General features: G+C 38.2%; 1 protein-coding gene across 7 annotated transcripts in view; it reads left to right on the top strand.

The window, feature by feature from the left end:
* The first annotated feature begins 1,560 nt into the window (after positions 1-1,560).
* Positions 1,561-26,792, top strand: part of HOL3 (S-adenosyl-L-methionine-dependent methyltransferases superfamily protein) — a 51,337-nt gene continuing 26,105 nt past the window's right edge. For 2 of the 7 annotated variants that reach the window (XM_022293673.2, XM_022293675.2), the window contains exons 1-5: positions 1,564-1,868; positions 3,205-3,335; positions 4,648-4,734; positions 20,871-20,971; positions 21,045-21,144. In XM_022293673.2, coding sequence (XP_022149365.1) covers positions 1,691-1,868; positions 3,205-3,335; positions 4,648-4,734; positions 20,871-20,971; positions 21,045-21,144 — 597 coding nt within the window. In that variant the 5' untranslated portion in view covers positions 1,564-1,690. Of the gene's footprint in view, positions 1,869-3,204; positions 3,336-4,647; positions 4,735-20,870; positions 20,972-21,044; positions 21,145-26,792 lie in introns of all 7 variants that reach the window. The other 5 variants (XR_015790241.1, XM_088122649.1, XR_015790244.1 and 2 more) reach the window with 5 other exon arrangements.

The following is a 26,792-nucleotide window of genomic DNA, read 5'->3' as shown; positions in this document are numbered from 1 at the left end:
TCTCTAAATATTTATTTGCTACCCAAGTTGAGTTAACATTCCTGTTATGAAATTCCCTGGACCATATGTGTTTAGAATGATGTCTTAATTTGGATCGTTGAATCTGGTTGGATAACACTAGCATGCAGTCTCCAAATACATTCCCCACTGCAACATGCAGTCACTCTAAGTTTGTCATTCTTTACGAGCTTAATATTGAAAGACGCACTCACTACATACTCTTTGATTGCATTTTTCAACTCTTGTGAACTACTAAATTTCATCCCAACTACAAAATGTACATCATCCAAGTCAACATCTGTCATAAACTTAGGATATCTTGGCTCATTTTCTCTGTTAGAAGATACAAGGGTATCAAAGTCATTGGATGAGACATAATTGGACTGAACATCATCGTCAATGTCAACATTAACATTAAACTCCTCAAGCATTCTTCATCATCAGATGGACTCACTAAATTCGCCCTCAATATCACTAAATTCATTTTCATCCTCAATCCATTCCTTTTCTCCATTTTCTTCCCCAACCCCCTCTCTCTCTTCATTTTCTTCCCAACCCTCAATTCCTTCCATCTCCCAACCTCATCCATTTTTCTGCATTAAAATAAAAACACAACATAACAAAAATACACATTCAGTTTTAGCAAAATCCTAACAAACAAATCCTAGACTCTGTCACCAAAACAAATTTCCATTTTCAATAAAAGTTGAAAGTATTAGTAACAATTGTTTCTAACAACAAGTAAGAAAAAATTTCTATTTTGCCTTATCTCCTTTGGAAGCGTTACTCAAAGGTAGTGAACAACGTTGTGTCTTCTTAGCTTCGCAGAAAAAATTTACCTTCTTGAATACTGTAGTGAACAAAGTTTTGTTGGCACACAGTCCGTTTGATTCTTCCTTCCTTTTTTCTTGCTAAGTGTGTTCCAGATTCTCTATAAGTTTTCTCTTCTTTTTTGTTGGCCAAACACCACGATTTTCTCTATTTTTTTTTAAAGGGCACGTAAGATTTAGAAACAACTATTTGTTTTTATTTTAAAAATACAAATGCCACATCAACAAATGCCACCTAAGACCTTAAAAGGTCATGTCAGCATTTCGATACTAACGAAAGTTTAACTTTTGGGATCATTTAGAACCATTTTCTAAAAGTTGGGACTAAACTGTCACTTTTTGAAACTTAGAGACCAAATAGAAATCTATCCTCAAACTTAGGGACTAAAAATGTATTTTACCAAAAAAAAAAAATATCTATTTCAACTATCCTTAAATTAAGCTATCCATCATTAACATAATTTACATTTTCTTTACTTAAATTTCTAATTCTTTTATGTCAATTATGCAGTATATTACTCTTTTAAAATGAATATTAATCAAAATTTTAGTTTTAACCATGATCATGATAAATTTCTTCAAGAAAAAAATGGTCCATGAAATATATTCTCTCCAAAATCAAACGTTCCATCAAGTAACCATTTTAGTTTACAGCGATATACTCAAATTTTAATATTTAAGCACCAATAAAAATTATATTGATTAAAATTTGAAACCACATCTAAATAGTGTGTATATAGGGAGAGAGAGGTAAAAGGGGAGGCATCTGGATCAGAAATATGGTTCCCTGAAAGCCGCATTTTAAGGGATTTTTGCTAATTAATGAATTGAAACGTTGTAAATTTCTCGGCTTCCAAGTTATGCTCTTCGGCACTAGAAAATTACCTTCAATACTTGGAGCTGCTCCATTTCAAAGCCATCGAGTTCTGACGACGAAAATTAGGATGAACAAAGATAATGCACAACACAACGCTTCGAAATCCGATCATCAATCGCGTCTCGATAAGTTTCAAAACGTTATGCGCACCGACCAAACTGGTAATGGCGAGTTTCTTTCAACCCTGTTTAATGCGAATTTCAACTGATTTCATATTTTCTCGGATTCGTGTATTTGGTGAAAATTTTGCACAATTGAAATTTTGCTTCTGTCTGTTTTAGGCTTCCTAGAGTATACTTGAATGACTCGCTGGATGTTACAGTTTTCTCTTAGTTCAACATTTTTCGATTTATACCTGTTCTGTCACGTTTGGCCTTAAGCGTCGTGTTCGTGATGTATTGCCGTTTTTGGGATCAATTATGTTATTTGAAGGATGAATACCTAATTAGAATGGGAATTTTCCGGCGATTTAGGTTGCATTTCAAGAAATAGTACATCGATAGGTTTCAATTCAATGAAATGGCTGATAATATTTGCTTGACATTAGCACTCTTTTGAACAGCTTAACAGCGAATAATTATTATAGACTTGTTTGAGTGTTTGCCTGGGAACCTTTTTTTGCTCAACACATTTTGCCGTAAAAAGTGGATTTCTTTATAAATTTGTGATGGGTGGCTACCTTTTGTTTTCACTTTTATATTTAGATGGATACTAAAATCTCATTTCGTTAGTTTTTGGATTTTTTATTTTTATTTTTTTAAATAGTGTGTGGGATAGAGAGTTTCTCTAGGAAGACCAGTGCTATTGTGTCTAGTGTCCCATTATTGTATGGTGCTTCAATGGCATAACATGTCTTCGACTATACTTAGGATAAAGAGGTCAGTGGATATTCTAGTGGGGTGTTTGACAAGGTGGTTAAACAAATGAACGTGTCTGTGAGTGGCAAACATGTTAGGGAGGGTTGCATGGACGAGGTTGGGCATGCTAGAAAGGTATGTTGCCGAACAATTGAATAGACAATTGGAATGAGGCTTACAAGAAGCACGAGGCTTTACAAGAAGCATGAGTCTAGTGATCAGTGGCATGGTGCATTTGGTTTGCACAGATGCATGTGTCATGTGTTGGGCTTAGTGCCAATCACATAAAACAGATGCAAGTGGCAATGTAGCCGGGTTGAGACATGTAGGATAGGCTGGACATTGGGCAGCTTGGGAATATCGGGTAAGAATGTTGGGTGGCATGCCTAAACAGAAATTGGGCACTCGGCGCAGCATGTAGATATGGCATGATGCCGAGCTTCATGTGTGATACATGTGCACGGGCAATTATATGCAATCATACTTCAATGGCATGGGTCTCAACGAGTCAATTTTTGCTGACATCTTTTTTCATGTTTTTGCATTGTGTTGGACTGGATATCCTTTCATTTTTGATGTTGTCTACTGTAACTATAATATGTCATCCATTGTGATCATGCTTCAAAAGTTTACTAATTAGGTGGTTGGGAGATATGCTGGGAGCAAGGTCTGACACCATGGGATTTAGGACAGCCGACACCTGTGATTAGTCATCTCTGTGCAATAGGAGCTCTTCCAAATGGTCGTGCCCTTGTTCCTGGATGTGGAAGTGTATGTAATTTGGTTTATTTGTGATTTTATTGCTATTTTTTTTTAACAAGATACGGACTTTTCACTAATGAACGAAAACAACAAAAATTGTTCAAAGATACAAACTCTCGAAGTAGTGAAGAAGTGCTAAAAGAAGTGGAGAACTTAAAGGAGAGTTATAAAAGCCTCCTAATTAGAAGAAATCATACTAGGGGCATAATTAGAAAACACAAATGAGAGACTTTAAACTTGACTAGACTAAAACACTCCTTTGGCAATCTACTTTTGTCCTCAAAAGTCCTTTGATTTCTTCTCACCAAAGCTCTGATAATAAAGCTTTAATGGAATTAACCCACAACAGCTTCACTTTTGGAGAGAAAACTGGACCACACAGCAGCTGCAAAATGTTGGAAGGAACGCTCGAATAAAAGACCAAACACAGAGAAAATTGATGAGAAACTCCCGACAGGCCAAGGCAAACAAACATTGAAAGAAGAGATGCTGTTGGCACTCTCCACTAGCCGCACATGAAACACACCTTGATGGGGATAAGACTAAATCAGGCAGCTTCTTCTGAAGGATATTTGCTGCATTTACTTTCCCATTAATTAAAATCCAAGAAAGCAGACATGTTGAATTTCCAAAGCGCTGAGTTAGAAAACCTTTGGAATAGGGGAAGCTGAAGAGCCTAACGAGCATAAAGAGCTCACCGAAAACAAGCCTGAAGAATCAATTGCTATTTTTACTAATTTAAAATAAAAGTTCCATTTATAAAGACAGAAGTATGAAAGTCTATCTGTTTTCTATATTAAAAAAATAAAGATAAAAGTGCAAAGTCATGCCATAAAACAGCATTGACCAAAAGAGTAAAAGACAAAGACGACAAAGAAAAACCCCTCTTTACAAATTACACTTAGAATTCCAATCGCCAAGAATAAAGACGAGCTACAGTATATAAATGTCTGAAGAATGGATGTGACAGCAATGATAGTTATATGAAAGTTTGAAATACTATAGAATGAACATTGGAACAGATGATTTAGCACGACTGGGAATACTTTGCTTCCCTGACGAATCCAATGGACAGTTGATTGTTAGAATCAGTTTAAACTTAGTCATACAAAATTATACAGTTTCTATCAAATGAGATGCACTGCAAAATAACCAAGATACTACCACTCCCAATTTATGCTTTTTTTAAATTGAGCATTTTCCTTCCATCTAATTTAGTTGTTTCTCTACATTCTCATGGAATTCAATTTTTGCACCTAGCAATTAGCTAGAATCTTACTATTGCTTTTAATGAAAGCATCAAAGTTTTTAAATATGACAGGGACACGATGTTGTACAACTGGCATGCTCTGAGCGCTATGTTATTGGATTGGACATATCAGAAAATGCCATACAAAAGGCAAGAGAGGTATAAGTAGATTATTTCCACATTTTGCTTCTTTTCAGAGGCAAAATAATCGAAGAACAGAAAAAAGTGTAGGCAGTTTTGGAATTTTTTTTTTAAGAGAAACTATTTGTGAATGTTGCTGTTGGAATCTTACCAGATATTTTTCTTATTTGTTCTATTAGTTTTTTTTGATAACTGGAAGTTGGAGCTTTGCTCCCCTATACCCGGGGCCGAGGGCATGCACGTCTGCCCCAAGGCCTCTTATTTGTTCTATTAATTATTCAAGGTATATTTTATTCTAATATTCTATCATATGTAAATGTTTAGTTATTGTATATTTGTTTAGTTAGTCACTTGCCTGGTAGGATATACTACCTTATTTGTCCTTGATCTTTCCTCAAAGCTTTTATTTTTTTGGTCAAAGCTTCTTTTCCTCAAAGCTTCTTGTATTCTTTCTTGAAACAAGAAACAACTTTTTCATTAAGGTAAATGAAAAGAAGTATAAGTGTGATACAAATTACCAAAGGAACGAAAAAGTAGATGCTGCAAAATAAATGAAAACACAGTAGAACAACAAACTAAGGTACTAAGAAGGCCTCCTATGAGGAATATATGATTAAGATGGAGTAATGCTTGAATAGTGAAGAAAGCGAGCACCATTGGAAAGCTTTAAACTTGGCCTGATCCCAGCAATCCAACTGACCCCGCTGCTCGTTTTCGAAGGTTTGTTGGTTTCTTTCAAACTAAAGTTCATAGATCAGAGCTTTCACTGAATTAACCCAAAGGACCCTGGCTTTGGGAGGTAGAATGGGACCACAGAGCAGTTGGCTTAGGTTGTCTTTAGCTGCAGTTGAAAAAACCCAGTGGATGTTGAAAGAGATAAACAAAGAACTCCAACAGTGTGCTGAGAATGGGCACCAAAAGAACAAATGCTCAAGAACATCATCTTCTGCCAAACAGAGAGCACAAATGGACGGATGGAGAGCTGAGGAAGGAAGCTTTCTTTGGAGAATATTGGAGGTATTCAGATTGACAAATAGAGAAACCCATGAAAGTATTGAAACTTTCTCCCGACTTTCCATAGAGCTAAAACCAACACCTTAGGAATCTTGTGACCATCTTAGACCTTGAGTAGGATTTAACCGTGAAGACACCAGAGGAGGTGAGGTTCCAACTAAGTCTGTCCGGTTGGTTGGATAAAGTACAAGAGTGTAGTATATCAAGTAGGGAGGACAGCTCCGTGAATTCTACATCTTTAAGATTCCTTCTGGCTACAATATTCCAAGCTAGAGAAACGGTGTCCCAACAATATGAGACGGAGCTAGAAGGATTAGTGCAAACTGAAAAGAGATGTGGAAACCTTGCTTTAAAAGGAGAGCCGCTCTCCCGAGTATCAAGCCAAAAAGAAGTGAGAGCCATCCCCAACAACAGATTTAAACATGCTACTTTGCTAACTGCCAATGCTTTGAAATATTAACCTAGGGACACCGAGAGCATTCTATTAGATGTAGGATGAGACTGCCAATTAAAAGAATCTGAACCATAGATGCTGTCAATCGCCGAACGCCACAAGGAAGAGGAGTCAAAGCAGTATCTCCAGCTCCATTTGGTCAAAAGGGCTTTGTTTTTAGCGTACAACCCTCCTAAGCTTAGACCACCATTCTCAAAAGGTGTATCTGTGACTTGCCAATTTGCTAAATGCTTTAGCTTACTATCAGAATTACCTTTCCAAAAGAAGGATCCCATTAATTTCTCAATTTGTTTCCACGTTGAAGTAGGTACTTGGAAGATGGACATGAAATATGTGGGAAGATTGGCTAGGACTTCTGAACAAAGAATCAAATGACCACCTCGTGATAACTGGAACCTCTTCCACCTTTCTAGTTTCTTAGAAATTATTTATAGGATAGGTCGCCAGAAAACTAAAGAGTTAGGATTGCCCCTAGAGGCAAGCCTGCAAGTCCAAATTTGTAATCGGTGAAGTTTCAACTTTAGCGCGGTATTGAGAGGCAATAAGAGAGACTCTGTGCATAGCCATGTTTAAACCACAAACCGATGACTTTTCCCAATTCACCTTTAGGTTGGAATAACCACCTCAAAGGCTGCTATTGTTTCACAGAGAGTTTTTAACATGGAATCATCATCCTTACAAAACAAGATAGTATCGTCTGTTAATTGGAGATGGGAAATGTGGACGGCGTTTCTACCAACAACAAAGCCTTCAAAAGAACCACGGGCATAGATATTTTCCATGCGAGAACCAAGCACATCGCTTACTCGAAGGAAAAGGAAAGATGAAAAAGGATCATCTTGCCTTAAGCCTCTAGAATCATGAACCCATCCTCTTGATCTGCCATTAACAAATATTGAGAAGCGAGGCTCTTTGATACAACCCCTGATCCAACGAATCCAAAGCTGTCCAAAATTATTTTGCTGAAGCACCATGGATAAAAAATCCCAATTGACCATATCAAAAGCCTTCTCAAGTTCTAGCTTAATAATCCAGCTCCATTTCTTTTTAAGTTTGTACTCAACTAATTTGGATGCAATGAGAATAGGATCCAAAATGATGACCTTCAATGAATGCACTTTGGTTTGGGGCAATAGTCGAGGGAAAACCAGCTTGGTTTTATAAGCAAGCACCTTTGCTAACACTTTGTAAATAGAGGACAGAAGGCTAATTGGCCTAAAATCCTTTAATTCATGGCTGTTTCTTTCTTTTGAATGAGACAAATGAAGTTCTCCTTCAGACAGGAATAGCGGTAACTCTGGAAGCATCCCATAAAATGGGCCAACTATCTGAGCTGCCTTCCGATTCTAATTTTGCCCAATCATAGAGATTTGATGAAAATCCGATCTGCCAACTTCGTTTTTGTTTGTTGAAGACTATATTTGGACACTATTGCTTGAAAAACCTTTCAATAATAACCAAACACGTTCCAAGAAGATGAGCTTCATTGAAAGCTTTGAAAGGAATAAGGGGAATTTCAGAATAGATAAAGTAATTAGCAACTTAGTCGGGTTTTCCAACAAATTTTGGTGTATGGGAGATGATTTTAATGTCACAAGATGGGCATCAGATCGTTCTTCTGGTGGAAGACAGTCGAAGGCTATGAAGATTTTCAATAAAGTCATTGAGGAGCTTGAAATTATGGAAATCCAATGGACATTATACATGGTCAAAGATGGGAAAGAATAGTACAAATTCGCTGCTGGACAGTTTTTTTGTTTCTTCAGATTGGGACTCCCTCTTCCATAACTCTCAGTGTATAGAGCTGAACGAACTACCTCTGATAATTTTTCCCATTTTTCTGAATTCAGGTGAGATTTTATGGGGCCTATCCATTCAGATTTTTTAATTCCTGGTTGAAGGACAAGGATTGTGTTAGTTTAATTGAATCCAAGCTCTCGGATGATAAATCATATGGTTGGGCAGGTTATCTAATTTCCTCTAAGCTTAGAAACTTGAAGATTGCCCTTTAGCAGTGGCATAATCAGAAAGAGCACCAGGGAAAGGCGGCTGAAGTAAAACTTCTTGAAGAAATTTCGTTGCTTGATGACAAGGAGGAGGATTCAGGTTTAGATCATGATGAAGTGGTGAAAAGATATTCCTGAAAACAGAATCTGCTGGATCTCTATATTCGCGAGGAACAATTTCTTCTCCAAAAAAGTAAAATCAGGTGGCTTTCGGAGGGAGATGAGAACAATAAGTTATTTTACAGGTTGGCAGCCAAGAGGAGGAAAGCTCTAATATCAGAGTTGCAAGATTCTGCAGGGCATCCCTTAGTAAATCTGAGGGACATTGAGCTGGAAATTGTTCAGTATTTTGAAAATCTCTATAAGGAGGAGGATCAGCAGTGTTTTCTACCAGTGGACCTTACTTGGAGGCCTATTTCTATTCAAAACAGAGTATGGTTAGAAAGACCGTTTGAGGAAGGCGAAATCTGGAGTGCACTAAAAGGTCTTGGCAAGAATAAGGCCTTGGAACCGGATGGTTTTACAGCTGAATTCTTCATTAAATTCTGGAAGTATTGCAAGGCTGGCTTTTCGAGATTTTTTGCTGAATTTTATTGCAATGGTAGGGTGAATTCGTGTATTAAGGAGAATTTCATGTCTTGTTCCAAAGGAGTGGAGAAAGTGAAAGATTTCCGTCCCATCAGTCTTACTACCATCACTTACAAGATTTTATCAAAAGTGTTAGCAGAAAGACTCAACAAGGTTATCTCATCCACTATTTCTTGTAATCAGAGCGCTTCTATAAGTGGAAGGCAGATTCTCGACCCTGTTCTCATTGCAAATGAAGTGGTGAATGATTATCGATGTAGAAAGAAGAAAGGTTGGGTTTTGAAACTTGATATGGAAAAAGCTTTTGATAAAGTAGATTAGAACTTTCTCTTGGAGGTTCTTAAACAGAAGGGCTTTGGTAGGAAGTGGATTGAGTGGATTAATGGTTGCATTAGGGGCAACAATTTCTCGGTTTTTATCCATGGGTATCTGAGAGGAGAATTAAAGCTTCGAGAGGTTTGAGACAAGGAGACCCCATTTCTCCTTTTCTATTCATTTTGATCAGTGATTTGCTTAGCATTTTGCTAGACAACATATATCTAAAGGAAGTCTTTGAGGGTTTTGTAGTTGGGAGGGATTTCATACATGTCTCCCATTTACAGTTTGCCGATGACACACTATTGTTTTGCAAAGATGGTGATGGGATGCTCAAGATCCTATTTGATGCTGTTAAGGCCTTTGAGTGATTGTCCGGTCTTAAAGTTAATTGGGAGAAATCGTCTTTGTGTGGTATCAACATGGAAGATCAAAGGGTAGAGCAGGTTGCAAATTCCTTCTGTTGTAAAGTTAAACACCTTCCGATTATATATTTGGGTTTGCCTGTAGGAGGAAATCCTAAACTTGATTCTTTTTGGCTCCGGTCCAGGAAAGAATCTTTAAGAAGCTTGATCGTTGGAGGAGGTACCACTTGTCAAAAGGTGGTAGATTGACTTTGTGTCAACATGTTCTTGGAAGCATCCCCCTTTATTATCTTTTTATTTTTCAGGGTCCGGTGATGATCAGTAAACAGATTGAGCAGAAAATCCATTCCTTCTTGTGGGGTGACTCCTCGAAAGGTTCCTTGAGACACTTAATTCGTTGGGACATTGCTTCTCTCTCTAGGGAAGCTGACGGTTTGGGCATTGGCTGTATTTTTAAGTGAAACAACGCGCTTTTATCTAAATGGGGATGGCGGTTTAGTGTGGAACCAATTGCTTTGTGGTGTAGGGTGGTGGCCAGCTTATATGGTTCTGATTGTTTTAATTGGAACGTGATGCCTAAAATTCATGGTTCGGGCCATAGTCCTTAGAACAAAATTAACGATCAGTGGCTCAAGATGGAGAAATTCTCTCTTTTCAAATTAGGAAACGGTTTAGAACTTTTTTTTGGCATCATTTGTGGATTAGTGAATCTCCTCTCATGGAAAGTTTTCCTTCTATTTATAATACCTCGACGTCTCCCTTTACTTCGGTTTGGGATGCTTGGGATAGGGAGTTCTCTTCTTGGAATATTGTTACCAGAAGGGCGTTGAAAGATTGAAGAGTTTGTAGAGTTTTCGGAGTTCCTATCATGTATTTCTTTGGTTACTCTTTTTGAGGAAAGTGATGCTCGTCGATGGAGCTTGGAAAATTCGGGACTTTTCTCAGTTTCCTCTCTTTGTAAGCTCGGAGGAGCTGATTTGCGATTGTCAAAAGCTCATTTATCTTCTCTTTGGAGTTCGGGCAGCCCAAAACGTGTAAGCATGTTAGTTTGGATTCTCCTACGCGGCAAGGTTAATACAGCTGAGGTTCTACAAAAGAAGTCCCCTAATATGGCTTTACAACAATCCATTTGTTTTTTATGTGCTGAACAAGGTGAGAACTTGAATCATGTGTTCTTCTGCCCATATGCTTCTGCCTGTTGGTTTTCCTTCTTCCAGATGTTCAATTTGGCTTGGATTTGGAAGTGTGTGGCTGCTAGAAACATTTTCCAGATTCTCAATGGAGTTAGATTGTGCCTAAAGCTAATCTGCTATGGATTAATGGTTTTAAAGCGATTATTTCAGAGTTATGGTTTGAAAGGAATCAAAGGATATTCAAAGATTCCAGCCGTTCGTCAATTGACTGCTTCAATATTGCCAAATTTAAAGCTTCTCAATGGTGTACTCTTTCCAATGCATTCTTCCCCTATTCTCCTAATTTGATTGGTATGAATTGGGAGACCTTTAAACTCCTTTGTAGTTTTGTTCTATTTTTATGCTCTCTTTTCACCCTTATTAGGAGCAGTGTTTTCGAGGCGCAAGGCGCGCCGCAAGGCGACAAACCCTTTGATCGCCTTGAGGCGATACAAAGGCGACGCCCGATTAAAGCGAGGTGCACCTTATTAATAAGTAAAAATTATATATATAGTGCTTAAATTACCTTAAAAAATCAATACCAAAATAGTAAATGTCAACAATACAAAAAATCAATACCAAAATATCAAAAAGACTTTAGGTGAAAATATTTGGTGCAAATAAATTTTAACTTAAATAATTAAGAAAAATTAAAAATATAAATTTAAAAAGAAATTAATAAAATTAGTGATTAAGTAGAATACTAAAATTAAATCATAAATTAACTTAAATAAAAAAAAAATTATTGCCATCTTTCCCTTTTGCTTCCAGATGGCAAGATAAAATTGCATGCAATTAATGTGCATGCCTTGAAAACGTAAAAGGAATAGGAAAAGTCTCAACGAAGCATCAAATCCCCATATCTTTTATTCTATTTTTCAATTCTTCTTCTACTTCTACTTTTCCAGTTCCTCTTCTTCTTCATCTCTAATTCTTCTCTCATGATTCTTCTTCTTCATCTCTAATTCTTCCTTTCCGAGCACCTACGTCGCCTTGAATACACAATCATAGGTGAAACTAAATATTTTGATTGTCTACGAAGAAGGAGAAGGAAGGCATGATGGCTTCATATCGTGCAATGAGTGGAGGCAAAGGCGGTAGCAATGGCAGCAGCAAAGGATGAAGCGACAGTGAAAGAGGAAGACTTTCGCATGGGTATTTCGATTTTTGGGTGTGGGTTTTTTAAAATTATAACCAAAAAAAAGGAGTCGCCTCGCTTCAAAGAGGCGCTCGCCTCACCTTATGGCGATGGCACCAAGGCGCAGCAAGGCGCACAAAGGCGAGCGCTCGATTGAAGGCGCACGCCTCGGCGCTGTTCAAGGCGCGTCCAGGCCAAAACGCCTCGCCCCTCGCCTTAGGCCAGCGCCTGGGCGCGCCTCGAAAACACTGATTAGGAGTTTGTATCCTTGAACAATTTTGTTCCTTTTCATTTATCAATGAAAAGTTCGTATCTTGTTTAAAAAAAAAGTTGATCTTTCAGACTGCAACCTCGTTCTGCTCCACATTTTGTCTTTGGGAAAGAGGAGGTTCTGATTCTGAAGGAAGAAGAGTACCAAACTCACTTTCATCCAAGAAAAGTCGATTAAGATCTTCTGCCAAGCCCAGTGAAACAACCTTGATGAACGAAGTCTCTTGGTCATCTTTGTCAAATGGTGAATCCAAGCTGCTGATGCTAACGTTAAAACCTTTGTTGTCATCCGAAAAGTCACTGAAGTCATAGGTATGTAAAACATTGGAAGAGGGAATGCTGATTTTTTCATTAAGACAGTGGTCCACATTCTGCTTAGATCGAAGAGCAACCCCAAGACTATACTCTCTTTCTTCATTAAAAGCGGCATCTAGGTTAGTGGAATGGGCCTCCAATCATTAAAGGGTTGCTGTCAAACAAAATCTTGGACACCTGCTTTCTCTTTGAGTAGAAAAGGGGAAAAGGTGGAAAATAAACATCTTCATTCTCAAGCGACGGTAATTTCAACCCTTGTGGGTTGGAACAACGGTCGTTTCGGTAATTAAGGGCCGAAAGAGAGACCATTTCGGTAATTTCAGCAGAAGTGTTGGAACAACAATCATTAATCGAGGTTCAAAGAAACATCTTCATTCTCAAGCGATGGTTGGCCAATTTGTAACCATTGTGACATCAACCTTACGTCTCACATCCTTGTTACCGAAAGGGGAGATGAAGCTGCCTTCCTGAATCTTCGAAAGATCTTCGGTAGGTGTGGAGTTATTAATGGCTATTGGGCCAGTTGGATGCCCATCCAAAAGAACCCTCATGGCAGCAGACAAAGAAGACGAAGGGCCGCGCGCAATCATCTGCTCATTTGAATTGTCATCCGCCGCTTGAACTGCCTCTGCTGATAACATTAAATCTCCTCTCTCTAATTTATATAAGAACACAAAGGATCGAGCTGAGACTCTTCAACTCCCTGAATGTCCTACCGACGTTGGAGATCCAACGAATTTGGAGAATCAGCCAGGGGCAGGCCTTGCTGCGACAAGTGGGAAGAATCGTTTGAAGCTTCAATTTGAACCACAAACGTACCAAAACTTGTTTTGATTTCTATATATGCAGGATAAAACCAGAAGCATTTTTCTCACCTTGAATCATTGCGGCTGAAACATCTAACAAATTTAGAGTTTTTGAGGAAATATTCAATGAACTGCACAATTGAGTACCAATGGCATTGAGGCAGTGCGTGTTCCAGAATTTTAAAGGTAAGTCACATAACTTCACCCAACCTCCATAGTAGGTCGTAACTTTATTCTTGCAGCATTCTCCGAAATTCCACCTTTCCAGTTTCACAAAAAACTCATCAAGTCTATACCATTTACTATTGAGCCACTCTGAGGATGAAGATCTACCACTCTCAAAACAAAGTAAGGCCTTGTCTTCGAAGAAATGATTAATGTGGCAATTTTCTGAGAACATTGCTTTGAAAGCATGAGAAATAGCCTTTCAGCAATCATGAGCGCATAATTTGAAAGAACCATAGCATTCTCCCAGTCCATATCTAAGACATCAGACTCGTTTCTTACCCAATATTGTTTGGAAGACATGCGAGGTGCTTCAAATCCCCAATTGTTACAGAATCTTTCTTTCCTTGCTCCCTGAAGATAGAAGTGGAAACTCGGTCCATCCCAGGGAACTGTCTAGAGTGTGCCACCGAGAATTGTTTCTTGTTTGTTCCCTTTAGAACTTCTGCAAAAGAAGGTCTAGCACGCACATTGGTTTGTACTCTCGAAAATTCCTTATCCCTTGGAATTTTCATCTCCTTAGTGGCTTTCTTATTTCTTTCCCATCCAACCTTTACCACGCCCCAAAACGCTAACCAGCCACATTTTCTAGATCCAGCAGCGATGAATCTGACTTCTTCCCTCGGCTGGCGGCCATACAACTAATTGGACATGATGACTTGCAGCATAAGTCACCTTTTGGATTTTACACGCACCATATTCGACTTGCATCTGAGTAGAAAAGAAGTAGAAGTGTTGCACTGGCAGCTGCATCAACTTTACCAGGTGATCCTCAATCCAAACTAATAGTGATAATTTCAATGGTAGCACCTCATTGTGCCGTATATCTTCCACATAAAGCACATTAGCCTCGATCCATAAACAAAAATGCGTATTCTTTACACAACAACTATTGGTTTCCATATTGGGTAAAAATCTGTAACACGGAACCACTGCAAGCTGCAAGCATGAAAAGAAACGACACTAGGAAGAGCAAGAAGGAAGGAGGAGAGAGGGGGGCGGCCATGGACAGTTGGTGGTTGAGGGAGGGAGGAGGGAGGAGAAAAGATGGGGGGTGGGGGTGAAGATGGTCGGGTAGAAGAGGGAGGGAGAATGGGGCAGGGTAGATAGATATTTTATTATTAGGGTTACTAATGATTCTTTGTTGTATGAGAGATCAAAATTGAGCATCAGTGAAAATGTGTAATGTTTTGAAACATAGAGACTGAATGAAAATAAACTCAAAGCTCAGGGACTAAAAGAAATTTGGTTACATAATTGAGTGATGCGAATGAAATTACAAAAAGAGTGCTGTGAATGGTGTTGGTGATTCAGTACTAGTTACAAAGAAGATTTGATTTAATTCAGTACAATGAAATTCCAAATTTGAGTGGTGGCGTGTACATCCATGTTGAGGGGCTTTTACTGCATCTGCAAACTTTCTACAAAAAAGAAGAAAAGCATCATAATTTTTAGTCAAAGGATATATGTTCTGACCTTCAAACTGATACCTATGGAAAAGTTCTTCAAGCATCTAGTTAACCAAGCAAGAGTAGGGAAATGAAATTAAATGATGCTCAAAACAAATGTGTTTCCACAACCTTGTCGTTTTCCAACTATCTCGAAATTGCTCTTACGTAAGCAAAATCACCTAGGATCAGTGTTTTAAAAAGCTCGAGGCGCACTAAAGCCCAATAGACCTCTGGAGCTTAAGCGTGAGGCGCAATAAAAAGCGCGGGTTTTTTTTTGTGAGGCGCACTATATATAAAAATAAATAAATAATATATATACACTTAAAAAACATATGAAAACCAAACTAGCATACTTCCATAACAAACTAGCATACTTCCATGAGAGAGAAAGCGAAAAAGAGAGAGATAGCTTACTGTTGGATTGGAGAATTTGAAAAAAGGGAGAGAGCTTACTATTTGAGGAAAAAAGGGCTGCCTGATTGCTTGCTGGGGGGGGGGGGGGGCTGGGTGAATCGAGATAGTAGATGTTGCAGAGTTGTCTGGAGGTTTAGTGAGAAGACTTTTTTCATTGATGTGAAGGAAGAGGAGAAGAATTGTCGTAAATGGTAAAAGGGAGGGAAAAAATCGTGCAAAATCTTTGCCTTTTGATATCCTTTCCAAAAAAAAAAACAAGATCTTTTGATATCTTTTCTACCTTCTGACATTTACTCCAAACTGCAGCACTCTTTTTTAAAAAAGACCCAACAAAATCTTTTCATATCTTCTGCCTTTTGCCTCCTGCTTAATTTTTTTTTATTATTTGCTTTTTATTTCAAAAGCCCACGAAGCACATGCTTATTGCGCTTCGGGCTTCTCTTGAGGCGCGTGATAAGTGTCACAACCATACTAGTAGAGAGTAGGTTGTGATGCCCACGTAGTGTGCAAGTGTCAGCGACCAGCATATGTCGCCCATCGGGCCATGTCAAGGGCCGAGAGAGAAGTGCCGTGATGCGACCAAGGAGGATGGTGCATCACCTAACACACCATATGGATGTGCTCAAGAATGCCTAGAGAAGGCGTATGCAGAATGGAAGGCAAAAGGCAATGTCAGTGGTGTCAGTGACAAGCTCAACGGGGGCCAGTTGGGGCCCCGGGCCACGACCCTAGAAGTTGGGGTTCCATCGAGAGTTTGGACGAGCGGCTTTAGAGTTAGATGCATATTAGTGAGATATGTAAGCACGCCAAGTTTCGTGTCAATCAGAGTTCGGACGTGCGCTCTACGTTGGTGAGTGACTCCTCGCCACTTTCTACGTACATGCCTGCCAGACCAAGTTTGCCTTAGAATGTACCTTAGGGGGAGGCATGGTGTTGGCTCTCCACCACCCCTGGGCCATGTCAGGGCCTAAGCGAGCCACCCCATGGCACATGCGTGTGTCATGGCGAGGGCGAGCGTCTACAAGACGAGTGTCTTGGGCGACTTCCGTCGAGGATAGTAAACTCGAGGACAGTGACGGGCGACACGGGTGTGCCGGCATTGCGCCTTGGTCCATGCGTCGGAGGTTGCACCACGGGGGTCCTTATGCGGTACGGTATGCTCGAACGACACGGCACAAGCGCAAGAGTCGTCGTGCCCCGATAGTGTCTGGATGGCTGGATGTCCGGAAGGTCCCGATCATTAAGACAAGCACATGGGTCGGTTCTCGGTATCCGTGCCCAAGTGAGCAGCGAAGCCCGATGACATCCCGATGCTCGGGGTGACATCCTAAAGTACCGGTGGGCACCTGGTAAGTGAGAAAAAGCTAGTCTTGGCCCGGTAAGCGGCAAGACTCATCCCAGTTGCCAAGTTTAATCATTTTTTGCCCGGATGTCGGCAGGAATCATCCCCGCAGTACCTGGTAAGGCCGTTTAGCCCGTTATTGACTAGTTTTTCGGCAGGAATGGTCTTACAGGCGTCTGATGGGCCTGATAAGCTAGTTTTGACATAGTTAAGCGGCAGGAATCTCCCGGTTGTACCCGATTGGCGTTTTAAGTGCGTTCTGGCCCCGTTATGGGTCAGAACTCATCCTGGTAAGGTCCTGGCTCATCGTAGGAGCGGGACGGCCGAGTGGCCGAGAACCAAGATGGTTGAAATCAAGTTGCGACGTCGCGTTCAGATGACCTTGGCCTGGAGTAGAGGCAAGGTAGAGCCGTAGGGCTTGGCCTAGCGTAGAGGCAAGCCGGCTAGAGTCGCGTTAGAGTTTAAATGCACGTACAGGCGACGTGCATTGCCGAGACAAGTCAGAATTCCGCTGCAAGTGAAGCTCGGTTGAGGAAGAAAGAACCTCGCCTAAGGTGCGACGAAGCCACTAAAGGGCGCGAAAAGTGGATTTGGTGGAGCTAGAGTTCCTCGTAAGGTTGGCCATGGTCGAGCTTAGATCATGGCACCACACGGTTGAAAAATGTATGACCGTGACAATAAGCACGCGCCTCACTACACTCCAAGGGCTCAGATAATTTAGCAACATGCGGTTAGGGCCTTTGTTTCAGAAATTTGGTTTGAAAGAAATCAAAGAATTTTTGAAGATTAGCGGAGGGTTTGGATTGAATGTTATGATTTAGCTAAATTCAAGGCTTTCCAGTGGTGTTTGCTCTCAAATTTGTTCGTTGATTATTCTCTTAATGTTAATTATTATTCTTGGGAGGCTTTTATTTTTCCTAAGTTGCTTCTTGCACTGTTTCTTTTTATTTTCACTCCCTTGGAAGTGTATATCTTTGAACATTTTTTTTTCCTTTCATCTATCAATGAAAGGTTTATTTCTTGTTCAAAAAATTAAAGATAACTAGGAAAGGGAGATATAAAAGTCTCCCAATTCATACAAATATCATGTAAGAAATAATTAGAGAAAAACTTAGAAAGAGCACAACATTGAGAAGTCTTTAATCTAGTCGCTTCACAACAATCCATCTAATGCTTAAGAGAATGTTTAAAGAGCAGGACCTTGAGTTGTTAGAAGCCATCTCTTGGAATCATTGATTGTGGAGAGTGTGAGGCCCGATATGGTCCAACAATACTAACCAATTATCCACCCCAAAGCCCCTGAGTAGATTTCAACAAAAAGGGATGTTCTAACTATTAGAGAGTGGGCACGAGCCTCCATAATAGACAATCCCATTGTTTAAGGTCAAGGTGAAGGGTCTTGGAAACAAATCTGCAATGTGTTTTTATCCTTCCAACAATGCAATTGAAGCCTAAGTGCTAAAACCATCTCTTATAATTTGTCTCGCGTTGATGTTGAAGAGAGGACAAGTTTTGCAATATGAGACCAGTGCCGAAAAAGTTGGACTTGCAGGTAGGACGGCCTAGGGAGGAGATTTCATATTTGCTTCCAGAGGTCATCTTTGTCATTAAAGAATCACCACAACCATTTTATGAGGAGGGCCTTTTCATATTTTCCTCTAGTTCTGCCTATACATCGAGGCCTTCCAGGTCTTTGGGTAGAATAATTAGGTTTCATCGAGTGAGAACTACCATTTATGGAGGATCCCTTTCTAAAAAAAAAAACAAATACGTTTCTCAATTCTCTTGGAGAAAAAAATTGGGTTATGAGGGCACGGTGGTAGGAAACTTAAATAAAGGTATAGTGGTAGAAAATTACTAGTGTGTGTCATTCTACTAAAGAAAACATCTAGGGGGTGTTCAAGCCGTAGGGTGAAGTTGTTAAACCTTGAGTTGTTATGGGGAGTTAATTAGTTTGGAGTCGTTCAATCTGTGTTCAAGTTGCATAGTTTTTTAATTTGAAGTCTGTGTTGTGTTCAAGTTGCAGAGTTATTACGATTGGAGTTGTGTAAATTATTTGTGTTAGTTTTTTCTTTTTTCTTTTTTTGTTAAAACTACAGTTAAGAGTTAGATTCTAATAAAATTTTGTTTAAAATTTGTTTATGTTGATTCTAAAATTTGAATGTTAAGTTATACTATTTTATGATAATATTTTAAAATTAAATAGGTTATGATTACAATTATATATTGTTTATTTCATTTATTTCTATTGCATAATCTTAAAATTTTATTTAAGCAATGATAAAATTACTTTATTTTTTTTTATACTTTTTGTTATTTTAATTTGATTACCTTGAAAATAAAAGAAATTTTCTAGCTCTTTTAAATTCACTATATTAAAAATAAAATCTTACATATTTATATTATTTTAATTGACTAAACTCAAAATGAATGTCATATATCTATATTTGTTATTTTGATTGTGTTTAATTTAAAAATTAAACATTTTTTCAATATAGATTTTATTTTAACAAGTTCAAAATACAATACAATTTACTTTGTTATTTTGAAAATGACTAATTTAAAAAATAAATATATTATTTTATTTTAATATTTATTCGCTTGAAATTAAGTATCTTTATCTTTATAATTTCAAAATAAACTATTATTCTTATTTTAAGGCACTCGTTTAAAATTATATATTTTTAATACTATAATTATTTAAACATGTACAAGAGAACAAGAATTAAGATTATTTATGTACTTAATTAATGAAATCAAATGTTTAAATTTCTTTTATATCAAAACATAACTGCATATACATATGTTAAAAAAAAAAAAAAACTACGTACACATAAAATTGAATTATGATTCATATAATTTACAATAATTGAAAATTATATTTATCTATGAATTAAAAGAATATATTTGCATTACAATTTAGAAAACTTCAATATGTATAATTGTGAATATGGAGGGAAGTGAAACCGAAGCAATTAAATTGTAAAAAAAAATTGAATAATTGGAAATTAGAAAAAGAGAAATGGGAGAAAGGAAGAGTAGTAAAAAAAATATAAGAAAGAAAAATGGTATAACCCATCAAAATAAAAAATAAGAAATAATAAAAAAGGGTGGGACCCACCAAATTTGAGATGTGGTCACATTGTGAGAAGAGTAAAAAAGAGAAAAAATGCATGATTCGATGTGGGACCCACTTGAAGATAGAGAAAATAGATGGAATAAAATAAAGTAAGGTGTTGAATAGTAAACTGGGGGAGTTGAATAGTGGATTTACTGTTCAAATTTGGAGTTTTTAAATCCTTCAATTTAACAAGGAGTGGCGTTTCTTACTCAACTTCACTCCTTGCAAGTCCGTCGCTTGAACGGCCCCCTAGATTTCCCTTTCGGAGCCCGATTTATCTGATAGTAATGAAAATTGTAATTTTAATGTTTATGATTTTTTTGATAGAGAAATCATTGTTTAGGACTCTACTGCTTGTGGTTTGGATCATTTATTGAAGATGGTTTAATTTTTCTATTCAATTAGTTGAAGATAAAGTTTTGATTGAAAATTCTTCTTGTTTTCTTACTGAAGGTAGAAGGGTTATCCACCAGTTGTTCAAAGGCCTTTAATCCTTTTCATTTTAAAGAGCAGGATCTATTAATTGTTCTAAACAAGTTGGCATTACTCTTGTTCCTAACTAGCTAAAGACAAAACCTGTAGCTTCTGATTCCAAGAGGGCGAAATATTCTTACCTAAGTTTCAATTTTTTGTGTTGTTTGGTTTGCTGGTCTGTCGATACGTTTTTGATGGACAGGAGTTTTTCTCCTCTTTTCTTTAGTTCTTGTTTTTTTTATGGTGTTTTTGACTGTTTTTTTTGTCTGTTTTTGAATTTTCTTTTGGGGGCTGTTCTTTTGCCTTACTTTTATTTGGTGGGTAGTTCGTTCTTGCTTTTTTCTAGTATGTTATGTTTGAGGACATATATAGCAAATTCTAAAGTTTGGATTGTATATTATCAAGTCGTGGAGATAGTTTTTTAGTCTTTGAGCTTTATCTCGTGAAAATATTTCCTTTAACTATCTTTACTTGCTTTTGGTAATTCCTTTCGATCCATGTGAAAAATGATGTTATAGAGATACTAGAATGAGGATCGAATTTTTCCTCTGATGAATGCATATCAAATTTTGGACATTATGCACTCGTATTTTGCTTCTACTTTTGGAAATAAGCTGCTCCATTAAGGCTTGCCATTAAATTTACAAATAATAACTCACCAGTCTATTTTTTAATGAGCTGCAGCTATCTTCCTCATCGCCAAATATGAGATACTTCACATTCTTAAAGGCTGATTTTTTCAGTTGGAGACCTAAGGAATTGTTTGACCTCATTTTTGATTATACGTAAGTTGAGATAATGAAAAAAATTATTTCCTATAAGAAGAATCCTACATGATCATTATCGGAAACCATGTAGGTTTTTTTCTGCTATTGAACCTGCTGTGAGACCAGCTTGGGGACAACAGATGCAGAAGCTTTTAAGACCAAACGGGGAGCTTATAACACTAATGTTTCCAGTAATCATCTTTATTTGATAAGTATTCTGTTATATTCTTTTTCCATAAGTTTTATCATTTTTACAAGCATAGAATGCAGAATTTCACCGCACATTTTATTGGATTATTTTTTATTTTTTATGACACCATAATTTTTTAGCGCAATTTATCTTCTCTATCTTCTTGAGTAATTCTAGTATCTTCTCCTTGCTTATTTCTAACAATTTTCTTTTTAAAATAAAATGATGTAGGGTCATATTTGTAAAAGTGGCCTCTATTTGATAATTGGCTAAACTAGCCGTTAAGTTATAGTTGTTGGAAGTAAAAGCCAGCTAATTTGGTTGTTGGAAAGTACTTGTTGGCTTTAGTTGGGCTGGTAGGAAATAGCGATTGGCTTTAGGAAGTTAGTGTGAGGCCCCCAAAATTCACCCCATTCAAGTTAGTTGGTTAGTCCTTAGTAGCTAACATATTATATTAAAAAGAGAAGTTTTGTTGGCTAGAAGATCAAAAGCAAATCTTTAACACCATTAAACTCAAACTAAGCACTACACTTGTTTTGAAGTAGTAGTGAATGCCTCGATTATAGGCATAGGTATAGGTTCTGTCATTTCCCAAGATTGGCCACCAATTGTGTATTATAGCGAGAAACTTAGTGATCTCCGACAAAAATGGAGCCCATATGAACAAGGATTGTAGGCTTTAATTAGGGCCCTACCGAATGCATGTATGTCGGATTTCCTAAATACAAACATCTGATTTCCTAATTAAGCATAAGGATGGCAGTACAAGCAAGGCTATTGATGCCTTAAGATTGAGACATGAAGACATGGCTCGTTGGGCCTTTAACTCTTCTACAAGGAGACACACTATTCTAACTACGAAAGGCCAAAGAGGAAAGGTGTTAGGACCTCAATCTTGAGACATGAAGACATGGCTCGTTGGGCCTTGCACGAGCCAATGTCAAGGTTGTGGGGTGGCACACAAACGTGTGGTATATCATGTGCGGGCTCACAGGATAAGGAGCATGCACATGGTGCTAGTGGGTGGCTAGCATCCCTAGACATGTAGGCGGGCATGGGGCCAAGTGGATGGCCAATGGCCCGCCCGCATGCGAGGGACGGACATAGGTGAGCAGGCAATCAAGCGGAGGCGCGCGCCCCTGCGAGACACAAGATAGCAGGTGCGCGACCTACAGGTGCAAGATGACAAGCGCGTGCTAGGTAGGCGTGTGAGCGTGCGTGTGCGCAACGCTGTATGTGGCTAGTGCACACAACACCAACCCGAAGGTAGCATGGACGTGGGCGTCTTCCATTTATTATGATCGAGTCAAAACCTCCTAAAAATATAAAGAGAGGAAAAGGGGGACAGTGGGATCAAGGGTTCCTAAAATGGGGGAAGTTGTGGGTTCATGGCCAACTTAGTGGCAACTAGAATGGCACCAAGGTAGTGGGATAATGGCTCCTTTTTTGAGGGAGCACTACCCTGGAGTAGTGGGTAGTTGTAAACTATCACTATATAAGGGACAACTTGGGAGTTGTCCTAGCATCCACTCTAGTTCTTACACACTTGTATATTTTCTTGCCCCTAGGTATGGGGAAATTCAAAGGCCTTGTACGGCCTTTGCCCCATTATTGTAGGTGACGATTTCTTATTTCCAAGACAGCTAATGAGGATGAGATTTCTTGCTCCAAACTCTCAAATCTGGCGATGGAGGTAAATCTTCTTGATGCATTTAATCAAGAGAGAGAGAAGATTTTTCGAAATTCAACCTATTTCCTTAAAACAGATAGGCGAAATGGTAGGCCAATCGTCTCATCTTTTGGATCGATTAATTCTTCCAAGGATAACATAGTCAAAAATTCCAAGGCCTTCGATCTCTCAGATGGAGAGGATGACTTTTGTGGTGAGTATAAGTAGCTTGTTCTCCCATCAATTGCAGATCTTCCAGAGGATCCCTGTGATCTTCTCTAGGCCCAGTTTTCTTCGGAAGAAGTTCGTACCTTATTTCCGGAAGATGAAGAGGTTGATGACATCCCTTCTTTTTTTAAAGAAGTAGGCATACCCTTGTACCAATCAACCAAACATTATGAAAATCCTTACCTGGAATGTCAGGGGTTTGAACAATTACAAGAAAAGCTTGGAGATCATATGATTTTGATGAAAATCCTTACCTGGAATGTCAGGGGTTTGAACAATTACAAGAAAAGCTTGAAGATCAAAAGATTCATTCAAAATCATTGTCCTGAGGTGGTTCTTGTACAACAAACAAAGCTTCAACAAATTGATAATTCGATTTCAAAATCCCTCTAGAGCTCAAAAGATATTGATTGGACAAGTTTTACCTCTATTGGCAGATCAGGAAGCATCCTTATCTTACGGGACGAAGCTAGATTAAGTGTTAAAGAAGTTTGTCAACGGGGTATTCTTTAACAATTTTAATTTTCTTTTCTACCTCTAATGATATATGGATAACAAATATATATCGACCAATAGATTATCGTGAAAGAAAGCACTTTTTGGTCTAAGGTTTGTGATCTGTCATGATATTGTGATAAAGCTTGGTGCATTGGTGGCGACTTTAACATCACAAGATGGTCAACGAAAAGGCCCTCAGGGGGAAGACCTCAGGGGGAAGAATCACGAGAGGAATGAGAAATTTCAATAGCATCATCGAGGAGTTGGAATTATTGGAAATTCCTTCGACAAGTGGTAAATTTACACCTAGACCAAAATGGGCAATGATTCCAATCACTCCCTTGCTAGACAGATTTCTAGTGTCTTAGGCCAATAAGTCTTACGTCCTCCATCTATAAAGTTTTGGCGAAGGTTCTAGCGGACCGCATAAAAATGGTTCTACCTTCTACTATATCCGAAACTCAAAGTGCATTTATAGAATGGAAGGAAAATTCTGGATTCAATCCTAATCGCGAATGAAGTTGTGGAGGATTATAAAAGTCATAAAAAGACCGGTTGGCTCCTCAAGTTAGACATTGAAAAAGCATTTGATAGAGTCGATTAGAGCTTTCTTGAAGAAGTGCTTAAACAGAAAGGTTTTGGGAAGATATGGATTAAATAGATCAACAGTTGTGTGACTTGTGAGAGACACTAACTTTTCCATCCTTATTAATGGAAGGCCAAAAATGGAGAATAAAAGCCTCAAGATGTCTAAGACAACGAGATCCACTTTCTCCTTTCTTATTCGTTTCGGTAGGTGATGTTGTAATTAGTCTTTTGGAGAGCTCTTATTCAAAAGGTTACTTCGAGGGGTTTTTAGTAGGAAACAATAATGTGCACATCTCCCACCTTCAATTTGCAGATGATACTCTACTCTTTTGCAAGGACAATGACGTTATGTTGAGGAATTTATTCAATTCCATCGAGGCCTTTGAATGGTTGTCTGGTATGAAAGTAAATTGGGATAAATCAGCACTTTGTGGTGTTAATATCAAGCAGCAGCGTGTTTTACAAGTGGCGGGCAGCTTCAATTGCAAGTTTGAAGTTTTACCTTTTATTTATTTATTTTTTTAACAAGAAACAAACTTCTCATTGAATTAATGAAAAGGAATGAAAATGTTCAAAGATACAAACTCTCGAAAGAGTGAAAAATGAAATAAAAATAACTGAAAGATAACAAGATAAACTCAAGAATTAAGAGATAAGCTAAAAGCTCCCCAATTATAATAGATAAGGGAGGGAGAGAAATTTTCAAACAAAGATGACATGGAACACCACTGTGAAGCCTTAAGTTTAGCCAAACTGAATCGATCCAGTGGAGGTTTGCGACGGTCTTTGAAGATTGATATTTTTCAAGCTGTTTGGAAGACAAAATGTCCCAAGAAAGTCAGTGTTCTGACTAGGATTTTACTCGAAGGCCAAAGGCAAGGTGAATACCACAGACACACTCCAAAGAAAGATACCTAATATTGCTTTATTTCCATCAATTTGTGTGCTGTGCAAGGGAGGTGGGAGGTGAAGAACAGCTCATGTCTTCTTTCATTGTTCCTTTTCCAAGATTTGCTGGATGCTTCTCTTCATTATGTTTTCGCTAGAGGGTTTTGGATTTTGATGTACCAAGTAATATCATTCATCTCCTCGGTGCTTTGTTCTTTAGTCATAAAGCTTGGCTATTATGGGTGAATGGAATTAAGGCCATCTTATCATAGCTGTGGTTTGAACATAATCAAAGGCTATTCGAGGACAAAAGCAAATTCTCGGAAGATTGTTTCAATTTAGCAAGATTTAAAGATTCTCATTGGTGTTCCTTGATGATTCTTTTTCTAGCTATTCTCATGACATGATACGTTGTAATTGAGAGGGTTTTATACCTCCTTAGTAGCTTTTATCTTGGTTCTTGGAGCTTTGTGTTTCTTGCTGTTACTAGGGATGATCATCAGTCGGTCAGAATCGGTTTTTGGCTCAAACCGACGTCAACCACTGACAAGTTCGGTTTCCGTCAGTTTGAGTTCGTCGGTTTTAGAAGACTCTACGATTCCGACCGCCTACTACACTGTTGGTCGGTCGGTTTTGATCGGTTTAGTGATAAGGAAGGAGAGAAGAAGAAAAAAGGGTAAAAATGAGAACAGAAACCGAAGAAGATAAAGAAAGAAGAGAAAATGGAGAAGAAAAAAAAGGAGGGGGAAGAATAAGAAAAAAAAAGAAAGAAAAAACGAGAGTATAAAAGAAAGAAAGAAAAGAGATAAATGTGAAGAAAAAAAAGATGAACTAAAATAAACAGAAGAAAAAGAAAGAGGAGAAAAAAAAGATAAACTAAAATAAACAGAAGAAAAAGAAAGAGGAGAAGAGAACAGAGAGGGAGAAGTGGAAGGGATAGAGAGGAAGAGGAGGGAAAGAAAGAAAAGAGATGGAGCTGCTAAGGAACAGGATGTACAAATGAGAGGGTAAAAGAGAAAAAAAAAGAAAGGAAATTATTTTAGAAGAAAATCCCATCACATTGGGAAACCAGCCGCCGCTGGTTTTCTTACCAACATACGTCTGCTTGCAGCCGACTACAATATTTAATGCTCTATATTATTATTAGTTTTTTTTTTTGTATTGAATGCTAATAAAGTCGGTTGGAAATAAGACTTTCGACCAAACTGACCGACAACATTTGATTTTTCTTTCCAAAGAATCGATTCTGACTGAATCATTATGTAAACCGACCGACCGACAATGTTTCGGTCGATTTTTGTCGGTCGGTTCGGTTTTTCGGAAGTTTTTGCTCACCCCTAGCTATTACTCATCTCCTTAGGGTTTTTTTTTGTCTCATTCAATTTCTTTCATCTTTTTCCATATCACTCTTTTGGGAGTTTGTATCGTTGAACAGTTTTGTTCCCTTTCATCTTTTCAATGAAAAATTTGTATTTTGTTTAAAAACAATTTAATAAAGATGACGTAAGGAAAATTGGGGGTGTCGCCCCCTTCATTATGTGTATTGTGTTGTGCTGTACTTTGTTGTATTATGCATTCTTCTATTATGTTTGGATCTTGGGTATACATATGAAAGGTTGAACTAAGGTGGCAACCTTAGGCCGCACATTGTGAAAAATTCTATTTGGAATTTAGCTATGTGACATTTATTATCAAAGTGCGGTTATTATCTTTTCTAAGATAATTGCTCGTGATTATCCAGATGACGGAGCCGATTCGTGATCATGTTAGCCAATTAG

The sequence above is a fragment of the Momordica charantia genome, assembly GCF_013281855.1.
Source record: "Momordica charantia cultivar OHB3-1 chromosome 1 unlocalized genomic scaffold, Mcharantia_2.0 BLBB01000001.1, whole genome shotgun sequence".
NCBI classification, from domain to species: domain Eukaryota; kingdom Viridiplantae; phylum Streptophyta; class Magnoliopsida; order Cucurbitales; family Cucurbitaceae; genus Momordica; species Momordica charantia.
The sequence above is the reverse complement of the archived record's forward strand: the minus strand, read 5'-3'. Positions and strand labels throughout refer to the sequence as shown.